General features: G+C 35.8%; 1 protein-coding gene across 4 annotated transcripts in view; it reads right to left on the bottom strand.

Moving 5' to 3' along the window:
* Nucleotides 1-16,429, bottom strand: part of LOC125667473 (uncharacterized) — a 42,668-nt gene that overhangs the window by 8,568 nt on the left and 17,671 nt on the right. Inside the window, exons 1-15 of one of the 4 annotated variants that reach the window (XM_056152103.1) lie at nt 16,217-16,427; nt 11,426-11,503; nt 9,170-9,267; nt 8,261-8,362; nt 7,954-8,073; nt 7,558-7,857; nt 6,810-6,930; nt 6,046-6,247; nt 2,646-3,502; nt 2,409-2,532; nt 1,977-2,165; nt 1,801-1,837; nt 1,581-1,700; nt 1,128-1,292; nt 5-70 (exon numbers count right to left, since the gene is read on the bottom strand). In XM_056152103.1, the coding sequence (XP_056008078.1) occupies nt 5-70; nt 1,128-1,292; nt 1,581-1,700; nt 1,801-1,837; nt 1,977-2,165; nt 2,409-2,532; nt 2,646-3,502; nt 6,046-6,247; nt 6,810-6,930; nt 7,558-7,857; nt 7,954-8,073; nt 8,261-8,362; nt 9,170-9,267; nt 11,426-11,503; nt 16,217-16,269 (2,632 nt within the window). In that variant the 5' untranslated portion in view covers nt 16,270-16,427. Of the gene's footprint in view, nt 1-4; nt 71-1,127; nt 1,293-1,580; nt 1,701-1,800; nt 1,838-1,976; nt 2,166-2,408; nt 2,533-2,645; nt 3,503-6,045; nt 6,248-6,809; nt 6,931-7,557; nt 7,858-7,953; nt 8,074-8,260; nt 8,363-9,169; nt 9,268-11,425; nt 11,504-16,216; nt 16,428-16,429 lie in introns of those variants that run through there. The other 3 variants (XM_056152104.1, XM_056152101.1, XM_056152102.1) reach the window with 3 other exon arrangements.

Genomic DNA, 16,429 nt, shown 5'->3' with positions numbered 1-16,429 from the left:
ATACCAACAACTCCCCCGGCAACAGCCGCAGCACCACTCTGGGATTCAGGTTTTCGAAGTGGTAGTGGTACTAAAATTTAAGGGAAACAGCATTTATGAGTCGTCAAACAAGGAAACAGGTGCTGGACACTGTGAGTGTAGTAGCTATACAGGAGGTGATCAAAATGTCTGTGTTTAGTGGCGTATCATTAAGACGTCTACCTGCACAACTTCTGTACACTTCTTGTATTCTCAAACATATTCGACGTCTTTCTTGCCCTATTTCCAAGTTACATACAAATATGTGTAACGTTTTAGTAGAATATTTTCCATCTTGGGTCATTTGTACTTTAAACCTTTCTAAACATTCTAAAAATTACCATGAGAGCCCCTAGAGCGGACAAATGACATAGAATTTTTACATAATTGCACAACATAAAAAAGTATACAAATAACTTTGAATTTAACGTTAAATTCAAAGTTTATTATGATAAAAGTTAAATGTCATGCAAGTCTTCATGTAAATGTGAGATATATGCATGTAGCGTATTGCTATTTTGATGATGGTGCTTATCTCTGAACTCTTTCATCACCTTACATATATATATATATATATATATGTATATGTATATATATATATATATATATATATATATATATATGTATATATATATATACATGTATATATATATATATATATATATGTATATGTATATATATATATATATATATATATATATATATATATATATAATACCCCTCCCCCAAAAAGAGAAAACTTGCTAGAATGGAAATATCTAAACATCATTATAGGATACAATCCATTGTTTTCTACACTACAATCAGTTACATAATATATGATATACAGAGCAAGCTAAATCTTTAAGACCATTCACTCCAAATGCAATAAGAGCAATAACAAAATTTAGTCAACTTAGGATTGGTTAGGCTGCAATCGTGTAATCAAGTGTAATTCATTTGCCTTAATATGAACGTACAAGCTAATTAGGATTAGCTATTGCAATCATCTAATTTATTATTCATAAAGTGTACAAGTAAATCATTGTCTTCGTAGCTGAAACAAGTTTCCTTTTGAGAATTTTAAGATTTGTGTAAGGAAGACACAATTTGAGAGTGTTCTGACTTACTTGTGAAATTAAAGATGGAGGCTTCACTACGGACGGGATTCCTCTCATTAACACCGTACAGGGTATATAACCTGACAACATACTCAACTCCTGCTTCCAACCGAGCCATTGTGAACCAAGGACTATTTTTATGAACCCAGAATGCCTTTTCATCTTTACCACCTGCTGGAAAAGTTGGAACATATCTTAATATGATAGAGATTGACTAAAATATGTAAAATATGCTGCTAAATCGAGTCCTCATTCTCAAATGAAACTACATGTACACTTATTTTGTAGTCAAACCTCGCTTTATCTCGAACTCAATGAGGCCCCGAGAAAAACAATCGAGATATCCAAGAAATCGAGATATTGAAGTAAGAAGACAGAAAGAAAATGTACTTGTCCCAAGTACATTGGTATTCCAACTAATATCGATGTTGGAGATACTGAAGTTCACCTGTGTATATGTACCTTTTGAGTAGGTAAAGTTGATCCCCTGAATGTTGTAGCAACTTGGGGCTTGTACCCACATTATCTTCACACTTGACAGGGATATCACGTCTGCGAGTGTTACATTCATAGGCCCGAAATCTGCAGGAAACAATACCAATTCATGTATGTATAATGAATACAATATGATGTGGAATGCTTAATTTTAGTAGGAACATCGATATTACTGGTGTTTACTTACAAGAGTGGACCCCTCGAAGGTCAGTAAGATCCGTAATCTGAAATTCATTTCAAATTATTGCTATTGGAAAATGGTGCGATTCTTTCATTTCAGATTTCTGATATACGTTGAAGAAAGAGAACCAAAAATATACACGAAGAATAAAAATCAGACTTTCATCTCTAAACCTGTATTACCTGAATGCTTTTACTTATGGATAGACCTGCTGAATTGTATATGTCCATTTGTATATCTACTATTTCTGTTGAAACATCACTGACGTTCATTGCATGGCAATTGTTAATGTTAAACGTTATGGTTTTACCGAGCGAGTCTCCATTGGGAAGATTGTGATCACATGGATTGATGTTACAATAGTTTGTATCCTGAAAAAACCAACAGCCAAAGATTATCATCAAATGAATAGCTGTAAAAATGAGTCCCGATTTACTCTCAAATCTGCGCGTGTTAGTTTGTAAATTAATTTTCCTGCGATACAAATTTATTTTTTAGTTTTCGTATTTTAAATAATGCCAAACATCCATGCAATTATAAAAGCTAAAACAAGAACAAATAAACCGGGAAAAGAGACAAGAGTTTAATAACAATAATTCACGGTGAAAACTTACTCGTTGAGGATTTTCATATTCGTACTCCCCGTTATTTATGAGCTCTCCAGTGCTCCGGGCAATGAATCGATATTTGATTTTCTTAACACCACTGTGGGGATCTGTAGCACCAAGGATCTGAATTCTGCAAATCCAACACAAATTTACTTTCAGAAAACTAGTAACAAAATAATGAATCGTATTTTCTAATATGCTTTTAATCAAGTTATCCCTGTAATCTAAACACTGGGCTCGCACCTGCTGGAAAAATCCATATTATCCACACCCACATTTTTCTGCAACCTAAGACTGCTTACGGACGGAGGGGAAGAGTCGTAATGTAGGACCATTCGTTCCACTCTAGTGTTTTCAAGTATATCATATGCTTTCACCCAAACAGTCAAGGACTGTCCATCGGATAGTTGTCGGTCTAAAGATATACTGATAGACGTTTCAACAAGATTTTTATTTTGGTATGAGGGAGCATTATGTTGTTCCTTGCCGAATAAGTGAGCGAAGTCATATTTTATAATTCCCCGTTCATTCGGTATGGCGTCTCTGGTTCTCGTCCCTTCAGTGTCATCACGTGAATCGAGTATTCTCTTGTAGCCATCACGATCACCTCCATCGCTCAGAGAAGGTGGGAAAAGTTTAATACGATTTAAATATTTCCCGTTTTCATGTTGAACATTGGCAAAGTAGTTTTTCCAGGTGACATTGACGGTTTGGGGGTTTTCAATTTGCCACTCGTAGTATACTCCTGGGTTGCCAGACGTAGCATGCATTAAATGAGTAGGATCTGATGTAACGATGGAGACAGGGTCATAAATAACGAACCGCCGCGCATAGGCAGAGTTGTTCGCTCGGTCATTCGCCTCCAAAATCCAGGAATAGACACCAGGCTGTGATGGTCTGAAAATAAACGTGTGTTCTCCGCCCTCTGTTGTTTCATTAAATTCTGTTATACTGAGGGGGACAGGATTTGGAACTAAGTCAGTGTACGGCTCTTTGAGGTTCCCTAACCCGTCTGGTTCCAACTTGAAAACCTCTAGGGCGTATCGTGCAACTTTAGAGAGTTCATCCCGCCATCCCTTCCAGCTGAGCTGAATAACCGTCTAAGAAAAAAGAATGAATCATCACTATAAACACATAAAGGAGGTTTGATCTGTCTTTATGTACAAATTACATAACTTATATAAACTTTATAAAGTTTGCAACAAGTTTTTATCTTTAAACATATATTTTCAATTGGCATTACGTTGCAACCTCGAAACATACTCGGTACGGCAAAATGTATCGTACTACAAACAATATATGTTAGGGACAGATATGTTTACGGTGGTGGAAGCGCAGCCAGTGTATACATTTATGTATAGATATATCCATAACAGACACGTAGAATCAGGAAATTCCAAAGTTATCCGGACGTGTATGAACAGCCGTCAAAACATAATGTATCTTGGAACACAACTTTAGACTTTGATCCGCCTACTAATTAACTCGAAGCCGTGGATTGTGACGTTATATTTAGCTTCGTTGTTATCAAACTCAAACTATGTGTGTTTAATATAACTGATTGTAAATTGGTTGAAATTCGGGAATTTGAATACAATTTACTCAATATGCCAGTTTCACAGAAAACTCATCATCAAAATGGATCATCAGTTTTTTTTTCTACACATACTTAACTATAGACAATTTTGAACAACCATGTTGTCCAGATCTCATCTTTCTCAAATTTCATTGGTCGAATTCATAGTTAGTGGTATTTGGATGAACAATGAAATTTTTAGAAATTTGTAAGTGAAAAATGTAAAATGTTAATTACATTCCATATTGAATAAAGCGGTCAATACTTTAAACTGATGGCTCAGTCTTTAGTAAATTTGTTATCAGGATTCAATATTGCAAATGTGTGTGATATGGATTACCAAACGGTAACGGATGACAAATACTAAATATAATGCATTTGTGAAACACTGATGTATGGTAGCAAAATAATTCTGATACCCAAAGAAAGGTCTTGTCGCAAGGATTAAAAATGTGAAATATGAAAGCCCAATCACAAAGCATTCAAAAGTCACGAGTTTTGCCAAAGTATGTCAAACTCCTAGGTCAAGGGATAAAAAATTGTGGTACCAAAAGAAAGGTCTTGGCACACTGACTGACAGTTCGACAGTAACTTAGACATTTTAAATTGGTTACCAGTTTATTTCCATATCAAATTTAGAATTAAAAGTACTGGATGCAAATGTTTCTATGATAGTGACAGTCCAGTGTACCAAGGAGCATGAGCATGACGAACGTCCGCTTGTCAATATCATATCTCTCAAATATACTAAACTTGATTTCAGATCAACTGTTGAGTATTATTCTTGATATTGTAAGTCTAATGGTTGGATGTTTTCTTTTACTTCTCAGTCGGAGGGTCCGTGTTCGACCCCGGTACGTTTAAACCTAAGACGTTTCCCATAGGTATAGTGATAGCTGTTTCTTCTGGATCTTCTCGCCGCATTAAACCTAAGGTGTTTAACATAACATAGTGACTCCCGGCGCCACATTAAAACTAAGACGTTTAACGTCGTTAGTAAACGTTCCCTCGCCAACCGCCCGGCAATAGAAGTCACGAGGCTTTCAAATAGGACCTTATAACGGAGGTCCCGGGTCATGGTAGGTGCTGATACCATAATATATTACTTTATTTTCTCATTACTTTACGTTTGATAATTATCCGTGAGACTATATGTTAGAGTTTTGAAGCGCAGATTTAAGACTAGCTGTTGACATGAGCTCTTTTATGGAGGGAGGGGGTAGATACACTGTAGTACGTATAACCCAATATCTCTCCACGGAAGGTCCATCTCTGCAGCTAAAATAAGACAATGGTCAATATTTGAAATTGGGGAATAGAAGTTTGAGATTTGTGTTATAACATAAGGTAAAAAGTAAATGCAGTAAATGGTATATAAAAACCAATATATAATATATATGGGAGTTTCAAGCACAGCCAGATGAAAGTTGAAGATAACGAACAGTGATCAATATCATAACTCTTATAGAGAATACAAAATAAAGAGTTGGACAAACACGCACCCCTGGACATATAAGAGGTGGCGTTAGGTGCCTAGGAGGAGTAATCATCCCCTGTCGACCGGTCACACCGGCTGTGAGCCCTATGTCTTGATCAGGTAAATGGAATAATCCATAGTAAAATTCATTGTACCAAGAACTGCCTAACAATTGGCATGAAACCCATCAGACAGCATTTGACCCAATGATAGGTTGTATTGGCAAACTACATCGTTATGCCAACCATAGAATTTGCAAAATGTTGACTTTAAACAAGACTGCTGAAACCCCTACACGGTTAGCTTGTTTGTCAGTAGCCTGCCTCAATTCAAATATTGATCATACGCAGAACAAGCTCTAGCGTATCGAATCAGTTAAGAGGTGTAAACACCAAATACAGGTGATAATGGAATATTACTACATAGATATAGTTTGCCTTTGATATCAATTTTCAATAAAGTATCTTAGTATGAAGCTGATGTGGAGGAAAATGTGGTGTCAATCGGCATATGAATGAAAATGATTATTGTTAATAGATTTCATCATTGAATTTCCGTATTCATTCTTCAAGAAAAAAGCTCACTAGTACCTTTGTCACATCTTTGGCTATATGCAACATTTTGGCATCAGGACTAGGACAATTCCCAGACTCAGAACAATGTACAGGTGTCTCTGTGTCAAATTTTATATTAACTTCCTTTGTGTTTTCCCGACCTTCATAGTACTGTTTGGATCCGCCATGGTTGATAATTCGGAAACCACCATTTTTTGCTCTGAATACAACATTGTATCTGAAATCCATAGAGAAGAGAGCTTACTCAAAGATTTTTCAAAATTGATTATCAGGTAACTTTTACATGGAATCTTTTTTCTATCCTAGAACACGTACAATGCGTTTTAGAAGTCTATAACCAGAGCATCCAACCCCGGTCGTTTGTATAGATCTTCCAATGCATTTCTATATACAGAATCCTTGTCAAATGTTAATAAAGTAAAGTAATAAGGCATTTTCAATGATCCATCTTCCCCGTCAGAGAAACCATCGCTATACTTATATTATTTATATACATGAATGGGAAATTGAGAACATCAATGTAACCCCAACAATATTAAAGATACTTATACAATGTAATAAAATCAAGCAAATAATTACAGTCTAAATTATGAGTATGAAATGATATGATTATTATTTTCCTAACAAAGTGGAATGTATACATGTATATAAACAAATGTACAATGAAGCAGGGACGACAACTGTGTACATCAAATTAAGTCTTAGTACATGTACATGTTCACACCCTAAACGAGAGTTTTGTCTATACCAGATCACTTAGTACATAATTCTACACATACGTATCTCCGGAGTCGAATCGAGTGTTGAAATCATTAATGCTGGCATTGCATCGGTAGAGTCTGTCGTGTATAGGGTAGTCCCTGCCAACTCCAGGACAGGGTAAAGTTTTTTGGTATTTCTCTACAATAAAACAGATATCGGTTTAAACATGTATACTTGTCAGTAGTTCCAGACAGTTCTCGCGTTATCACATATCTATAGTTTTGCTTTATGTTACATGGCAACCATCCTTTGAGAGTATCTGCAACAGAGTATCAAGAATGGTCGAACTCGTTACATTTTTAGAGGCTTTATTTCATATATTTATTTCAAATCCGTTGAAAAGGTGACCCCTGAAGTCACTACTGTTCATGGAGATATGTGGGGTTAGATTACTTACATGTAAAAAAAAAAAAAAAAAAGAAATAAGATTTCGTTGCAGCCACCCATTGAACATATCCATACTAAACTGTAGATGTAGATATAATGACATTCTGTTCAGCTGAGTGTTCACGAACGACATTGCCGAGTGATAGACGTCTTCGGGTGGGTGAGCTAACTACTAAACATAATCTGTACCCGTGCGGTGAAAATAACTTGCAGTAGAATTTATACTTCTGAACCGAATTTTCTTTTTAAACACGTGTACATAGCAAAGCAGAGATTTGTGTACCAGAAATACTGCTATAAATTCACACTTCAATTGAAATAAGTCAATATATTTTCATATAACTAAAGGTTTTCCATAGACGAAATTACACAGCTTACCTGTACCTACAAGATTTGTAAGACGAGCTTTTATATCCGCCTCCGAAATTCCTAGATCATACTGATCAATGTAACTCGGTTTGTCCGGCAGAAACAGCGTATCAGAACTAAATATGGACTGAAAAGTGAAGTGTATTCTGTTGGCATCCCTGCGATTCGTCCAAAACGTCTCCACGTTGTTTGGACTCATTGCTGAATCAATAGTCATGTTATATATGACCATCTGTTTAACCTGATGATAATATTCTAGTTCCATTGTACTCTGTTCAATGGTCGGCTTATACGCTTCATCTGTCGGATCTACAACAGTTAAGAAAGATGGTTTATTTCAATATGAAGCTTATCTTTCTTAATCATATCAGTAAAAATATCCAAAAGATTGAATCTTTGTCATACAAATGAGACAGTTTTCGGTTTCGGTGGATTGTGGGCTAAAATTGTTGAGGCATTGACATGCGTTACTTCCGGTGGTACAGTAACCAGGATAGCAGGGTCGCAGGTGTGAGCAGGCAGCAACTGACAAATAAAATAAAAAAATCAATAATCAGTTTTCATTTCATTATTAAAATATATGATATCAAACAATATTGTATGTTTGATGAAAATGATGACGATGATGATAATGATGACAACAGAAATACTATGTATACTATATAAGGAATTTTAAATCAAAATAACCTACTTATAAAGCGTTAACACTTACTCTGAGAGCAGTAGGTTCCCGTGAATCCTGCCTTGCACTGACATATCCCCGGGCTGATACAGTCTCCTCTCGCACTCCCTCCACAGTCATAAGGACAGATGGCTTTTGTGAGAAATAAAGAAAGGATCTGAGTTCTGTATCGTGCATGAATATTGTCATCTAATACACAGAGTGAAATAAGTTCTTATAGTTACCTCCATAAATATTGTCATCTTATACACAGAGTGAAATAATTTCTTATAATCACCTCTATAAATATTGTCATCTTATACACAGAGTGAAATAATTTCTTATCGCCTCCGCTGTAAATATTGTCACATATTGCACAGAGTAAAATACTAGTACTTTCTTATAGTTTCCTCTATGATTATAATTTTTAACAAGTTACATAACACATCAAGATAAGTTACTTGAGTCAAACAATCTAATTAAAATCCTCTGTCAGGATTCTGTTGACCACATACTTTACCACTAACATATGTACACACTTTGCCTATATTGCACACTCACAAATACTGCACACTTACATATATTGTACACTTACATATATTGTACACTTACATTTATTGCACACGTACATATACAAATGTATTGCAATTATGTATATTGCATACTTTCATATATTGCACACTTTACCTATATTGCACTATTACATACAATGCAGACTTACGAACTGTACCAATACTGCAGTGCATACACACACACACACACAGAGAGAGAGAGAGAGAGAGAGAGAGAGAGAGAGAGCACTTACGAATACTGCACTCTTACTATTTTGCATTGCACATACACATACACACATATCTATCTATCTATATGTTATATTGAACACTTCTTATATATTGCACACTTTCCTATATTCCACACTTCTGTAAATTGCAAACTCACTTGCCTATATTGCACACTTACGTATATTGCACACTTGGTTTCCGTTGTGTTTCCATTTGGAACAACAGAAATATTCTGTTTCTCTGACCTCCACATTAATGTATCCCCAAGCACAACATCTGAAGAAATATTACCATGTTTACTAGTGGTATATCTTTCTTAATATTCCACCTTATAACATAGTTTTGTTTTGATAGTTATGAATTACGTTTTCCAATTCAATATTTCACGATCACATAGGGATTTGGGAAACATTACCCATGGATCTTACATAATACATACAAAAGATGTTCTTATTTTGTCCAAACTTCTGCAAAAAAAAAAAAATAACGAAAGACCCATTAGTCAGCCTATACATGTAGATACTGTAACATGTAGGGGTTAGACCTAGTCTATAGATAATGTAATGTGTAGGGTTCAGACTGCGCCTATAGATACCGTAATGTGTAGGGGTCAGACTGAGCCTATAGATACTGTAATGTGTAGGGGTTAGACTTAGCCTATAGATACTGTACTGTGTAGGGGTTAGACCTAGCCTATAGATACTGTACTGTGTAGGGGTCAGACCTAGCCTATAGATTCTGTAATGTGTAGGGGTCAGACCTAGCTTATATATACTGTACTGTGTAGGGGTCAGGCCTAGCCTATAGATACTATAATGTTTAGGGGTCAGACCTAGCCTTTATATACTGTAATGTGTAGGGGTCAGACCTAACCTATAGATAATGCAATGTGTAGGGGTCAGACCTAGCTTATATATACTGTACTGTGTAGGGTGTCAGACCTAGCCTATAGATAATGTAATGTGTAGGGGTCAGACCTAGCTTATATATACTGTACTGTGTGGGGGTCAGACCTAGCCTATAGATAATGTACTGTGTGGGGGTCAGACCTAGCCTATAGATAATGTACTGTGTGGGGGTCAGACCTAGCTTATATATACTGTACTGTGTAGGGGTCAGACCTAGCCTATATATACTGTAATGTGTAGGGTGTCAGACCTAGCCTATAGATATTGTACTGTGTAGGGGTCAGACCTAGCCTATATATACTGTAATGTGTAGGGGTCAGACCTAGCCTATATATACTGTAATGTGTAGAGTTCAGACCTAACCTATAGATACTATAATGTTTAGGGGTCAGACCTAGCCCATAGGTACTGTAACGTACTCATACTCAAAAGTCAAGGTTATAAACTTTCATAAAATCATTCTCACACTCAAATGGAGTATGCTCGAGTTAAGCTTGCTCAGAGTTGTACTCAAACCAAATACGGCTGAGTTTGAGTACGGTAAAAGTTTTTTAACCTCCAGACCAGATCTCCGAAAGGCATTGCACCTCACATAAATACATACTATGGTATAAAACTTAGTGCATTCCAAAATATCATGTAGAAAATATGCACAACTGACATGTATATACAATGTTTTTCCTGGCCTTTCCTATAAATGTCGACTGTGAGATTATCTTCTCTCCAGTCACAAGACATAACTGAGAATTTAAGGTTCTCGCCAAGTCTTCATAAAAATACTTCCTTTTGCTCTACTTTTACAGAATTACTTAAATTCTATAAATACATGTATATGTACTACCGGTATAATAATTCTTTCAAGGCGAAATCGACGAAACTTTGATAAGGGAATAAACTATCCACTTTACATGTATGCAATGAGCCAATGAATCAAGGGGAGGTAACTTTTTTAAAAAGAAGGAAATGGTGGTCATCGCCCTATCACTGGGATTTCATTTCCTACTGAACATGTAAATATAATTATCTTTATCAAAGCTCTGCTCACACGCGCCTTTTTACATACGGTGTGCAAATTTTACATGTAAGCAAATTTTACCCCGGGTGTAATTTGGTGCATATGAACAGGGGATGGGAGTTGCATGCAACACCACCCCCCCCCCCCCCACCCCCGGTGCAAAATTTACATCTAATAAAATTATGGGTACATGTACAAATTAACTTCTACATAAAAGTAAATTTACTCCTGGTGCGTTTTTAGCCATGTGAACACACAGCGATATCTACAAACATAAGCAAATTATTGTATATTAAGCATTTCACAATTGTCTTCAAAATTCCATAATGCGCCAGAAATGAGCAGTGGCCTGTCAATAAGTTCAAATATTATTTTGAATAGCTGGCAAATCTATATAGTAACATAATAAAGATACATCCATCTTCTTTGTCTTCAAACTGCAACCATATATTGCTTGACTAACTTAACACAAAAAATACATTTACACACTGTAGGAGTAGTAGGCACTTACCCGCTCCACGTGCGGTATCTGCAGCCCCACACCCACACACATTTCACCCTCGTTCTGGAACACAGCTGCTGATTAGTTCTATTGAAAGAAGAAAATTGAGAATACAATTGGAAATCATTTTACATCTCAAAAGATGTTTCTATTATAAATGTCGCCCCTTTTTTATGTGCTGGTGAATACTTTTGATAATTACATTTTATCACCTTTTAAGGCATGGGTATGTTATGCTATTTGAAATTATTCAACCGCAGACGTTATTCTGTACTCTTCTGGTATCGTGATGTAAAACTCCTGCATTCCGTATAATAAAACGTCTCTAAACTGCCTTCGGGTTACCCCATGGTTACCACTCTTGCTACGCAACTGGGGGGTGGGGGGTGGGGGGTGGGGGTCCGGGGTTTGATTCTACATCCGGTGTGACGTCAAACTTAATACATGTATGTTTAACATAAGATATGACTGTTTCTTCGCCAAACGACCGGCATTAGAAGTGATTTTATTACTAGACTAAGCGCTAAACATAAGTCTACAAGCTGGCGGTGTCAGAATGTAAATTAACGCACAGTACAATAACACATTCGACAGCAAGTACCTGAACGACAAACATTTTATAGTGCGGTGCGCTGGATAATACATTTAAATTTAATAAAAAGTGTCTCGGATAATTAAACACAGCCAGTCAATACGTATATTCATATATAAATTCATATCTATACATGTTCATCTATTTGCTCTATATATACTTTTAAAAAATTGCGTATGGGTGATTGGTACCAAAAATGTACTCCTCCCGCCTTGTTGCTAATTCTAAAGATACAACGCCGCTACATAAAACGTTTCATGCTATGAAGTTTACATACTCCCCGCTAATCAATTGCAACGCTTAAATCTATAGCATTGATAGTTAACATACTCAACCGCTAATGTTAAACCACTGCTTGTTGCATTTGATTGTAAGGATATAATTTTAATGTTTAAGCGTCACAAATGCACAACAGTCACAACGTAAATATCTACAGGATCAACCACTAATGATACAAACTAATGTATCATTAACCACTAATGATACAAACTAATGTATCATTAACCACTAATGATACAAACTAATGCATCATTAAGCATTGAGCGTAGTCGTCGCACCCTTTAATGCTAAATGTTGTCAAATTAATTGTCGATCTTTCAGAGAACAGAACTATGTCTTTCTCTTAATCCGCCTAACAATGGTAATATATTATGACTTGCTACTTATTCAAGTTCTCAGAGTTGGAGAACTTCCTTGAAGCTCCGAGCATTTGCATGCGAGACCACGCACCAGTGACGTCCTTATATGAGTGGGTCATCAACTAAATTTGTAAAAATACACACAGACAAAAATTGTGTACTTAAGTAATTTCATGAAATTCAAGTGTGAGTAAATGTGGCAGAAGTATTGCACACGAAGATAAACGAAAAGGGTGTTCTTTATATCTCTATAGTTTGTCTATATCGGAGATTTGTTTTTTATATCTCTATAGTTTGTCTATATCGGAGATTTGTTCTTTATATCTCTATAGTTTGTCTATACCAGAGATTTGTTCTTTATATCTCTATAGTTTGTCTATATCGGAGATTTGTTCTTTATATCTCTATAGTTTGTCTATATCGGAGATTTGTTCTTTATATCTCTATAGTTTGTCTATATCGGAAATTTGTTCTTTATATCTCTATAGTTTGTTTATATCGGAGATTTGTTCTTTATATCTCTATAGTTGTCTATATCGGAGATTTGTTCTTTATATCTGATCTCTATAGTTTGTCTATACCAGAGATTTGTTCTTTATATCTCTATAGTTTGTCTATATCGGAGATTTGTTCTTTATATCTGATCTCTATAGTTTGTCTATATCGGAGATTTGTTCTTTATATCTCTATAGTTTGTTTATATCGGAGATTTGTTCTTTATATCTCTATAGTTTGTTTATATCGGAGATTTGTTCTTTATATCTCTATAGTTTGTTTATATCGGAGATTTGTTCTTTATATCTCTATAGTTTGTCTATATCGGAGATTTGTTCTTTATATCTGATCTCTATAGTTTGTCTATATCGGATATTTGTTCTTTATATCTCTATAGTTTGTTTATATCGGAGATTTGTTCTTTATATCTCTATAGTTTGTCTATATCGGAGATTTGTTCTTTATATCTCTATAGTTTGTCTATACCAGAGATTTGTTCTTTATATCTCTATAGTTTGTCTATAGCGGAGATTTGTTCTTTATATCTCTATAGTTTGTCTATATCGGAGATTGGTTCTTTATATCTCTAGAGTGTGTCTATATCGGAGATTTGTTCCTGTTTCTACACAACATCATTTCAACAATTGAACTTCATGATTCGACCTTTGTTCATATATGTTATTTCCTTTAACACGCGCATGCTCGGGCTAATGTCTAAATCTTTTTAGATGACTTGAGTCACTCCGATGACCAACTCCTATTGATCTTCGTCCGTCGCCATGCGTCGTCCGTTAAACAATTACATATTTAACTGCCCTTCCATTTCTTTACAATTTTCAAATTTGGTATGAAACACCTTTAGGAGGAGCATAAATTGTAAATTACATGGAACAAATTTGAGTCCTCTTCATCCAAGGATATTTTGTACCAAGTTAGAATGAAATTGGTCCCGATGCTCGGGATAAAATGAAAAATTTATGTGGAATGTTTACGGACGGACAAAGGCGATCAGAAAAATTTTCAGCTCCGGAGAGCCAAACTCCACTTCATTCAGTATCATGTTGAATACTTTTTATGAATTTATTGTTGTCTTATTATTATTTTTGTAACTTTATACGATCAATACTTTCTACAGAGGAATTTCTTTCGAACCTTATTTTGAATGCAGTAGTTCTCCGAAAAATACCCTTAAGCTACAACACATATGCATGTATGCAGCCTGATGGTGCACAAGTCTTCTTACATGTAAGTTTACATGACCTGCACGAGTTCGCATGGATTTGCCGAGGAAATCCCCCACACATATTTCCTTATTCGCTTCCAATTGAGCAAAGAATAGCTTGGAATTTAAAGTTTATTCCAATCTGCAGTCATGTATTTAGCGATCAGTATTATAGCATGTAGTTTAACGTTAAATGACAAAGAGTATGTGGCTGTATACATTTTTCGACATTGATTGGTCAGCAGATGACACGGGTTGGCTGTAGAATTCACTGAATTATGAATGACCATCTTTAGTTACAGAATATCAGTCTGTTTAGTTTTATTTGATATTGACATGATTACAAACCCCCGACATTCACAAGTCACTGTCACCAAAAGCTGGTTATTTTCACGGAAAATAACTCTAGAAGTTACATGTCAAGAATTCCATCATTCTGTCATCCCATCCTACAAAATAATCATGGATCCACCCCTCAAATTCTTCCCACACTTTTATTGATGAGACTCGCCATGTTATTTTAAGAATACGCGAAGGCTTGAAACATTTTCCATGTGTTAGGGGGATTACCTACCTACTTACTACAAACCAATATGACCTATTAATCTTATTGACCTTATCTACATCAATTGTCACGACCTCAAATGTACACGGTCCTTTCTTTGAAATAAGAAAAATTTGAATCCTCTTCAGCCAGTGATGCTTTACTTGACGTTTGGCTGTAAATAGCCCCGTAGTTCATGATTAAACGAAAAGCTTACGGCCAGATTTACAAACAAACGGACGAACAGACGCCGAGAAAAGGTACAGACGAACGGACACATGGACACCGAGAAAAGGTACAGACACATAGACGCCGAGAAAAGGTACAGACCGAGAAAAGGTACAGACACATAGACGCCGAGAAAAGGTACAGACACATAGACGCCGAGAAAAGGTACAGACACATAGACGCCGAGAAAAGGTACAGACCGAGAAAAGGTACAAAGTGAGTAAGTAAGTAAGTAATTTTTATTTAAAGTCGTAACTATATACAGGTAAACAATAAACATGAGCTAAGAGCTACAGACAGACAAACGGACAAACAGACGTCGAAAATAGGGCGTAATTAAAAGAGTTCACTGGAACCTCTGGCTCAAGTTCTAAAACTCAACAATTTCGAAATGGCAAACGTTAAAACTTCAAGATGAATTCATACTTCCGGGTTAAGTTCGGTGTGAACAGCAGGCGGTGGAGGATTTCGGCTTCCATGGAAATATCTTAACCGACGTGACAGGGCTGTCATATTAGATAGAAGTCAACCTCTGATAAATTTTGGGCCTGTTACTTTCAGTGACCAGCTATAATATTTCACGGATAGGAAATAACATTTTATATGCATTAAACTAGAAACAATGATTTCACAGAAGTATGCTTTAGATATCCGAAAATTGCTTCATGATTTCCCCCCCAAAGATACAATGCTGATATTTTATTTTAGACTTAAATAATAAAAAGTACATGGATATACAAGCGCAATTATCCACATCAAATCTATGCGATACAAGGTCTTTGAATTAAAACTCGTCGAATTCAGTCGCGCGCAACGTAATGCTAGGCTTACAGAGGTTACCTTTGTGGAATTTCAATGTCTAGAATGAGTAATCGCTTTAAATATTCACGCTCGGACTACGATAATCTGGTAGACCTTTCTATATAAATATTTTGACATCGAAAGACAATAAGAGACATGTGGCATTGTTTCGTACAAGAATCCCGTATCTTTAAAATCAAACTATGATACAAAATTAAGATAAATTTAAAAAAATGATAAATAGAATTAAAAGAAAATAACAAAATAGAATTGGTCTTACCCCGACCAAGCAGCAGCTAATGAAACAAATGAGAAAAATAATAACAAGCGCATAATCCGCTGGTCACTTGATGCAACGGTTGACGAAAAATATAGTGCACCGTCTCCAACAAAAGCCTTAAGGATAATGTACTTGTCCCCAAAGCCCGTATATTTAAATACATTGATCACAGAAGAAGGAAGTAAATTAACGGTCCCCCACTCTGCATATTAC

Source organism: Ostrea edulis, chromosome 10 (assembly GCF_947568905.1).
Source record: "Ostrea edulis chromosome 10, xbOstEdul1.1, whole genome shotgun sequence".
Classification (NCBI taxonomy): domain Eukaryota; kingdom Metazoa; phylum Mollusca; class Bivalvia; order Ostreida; family Ostreidae; genus Ostrea; species Ostrea edulis.
This window is presented reverse-complemented; position numbering and strand designations above follow the sequence as displayed.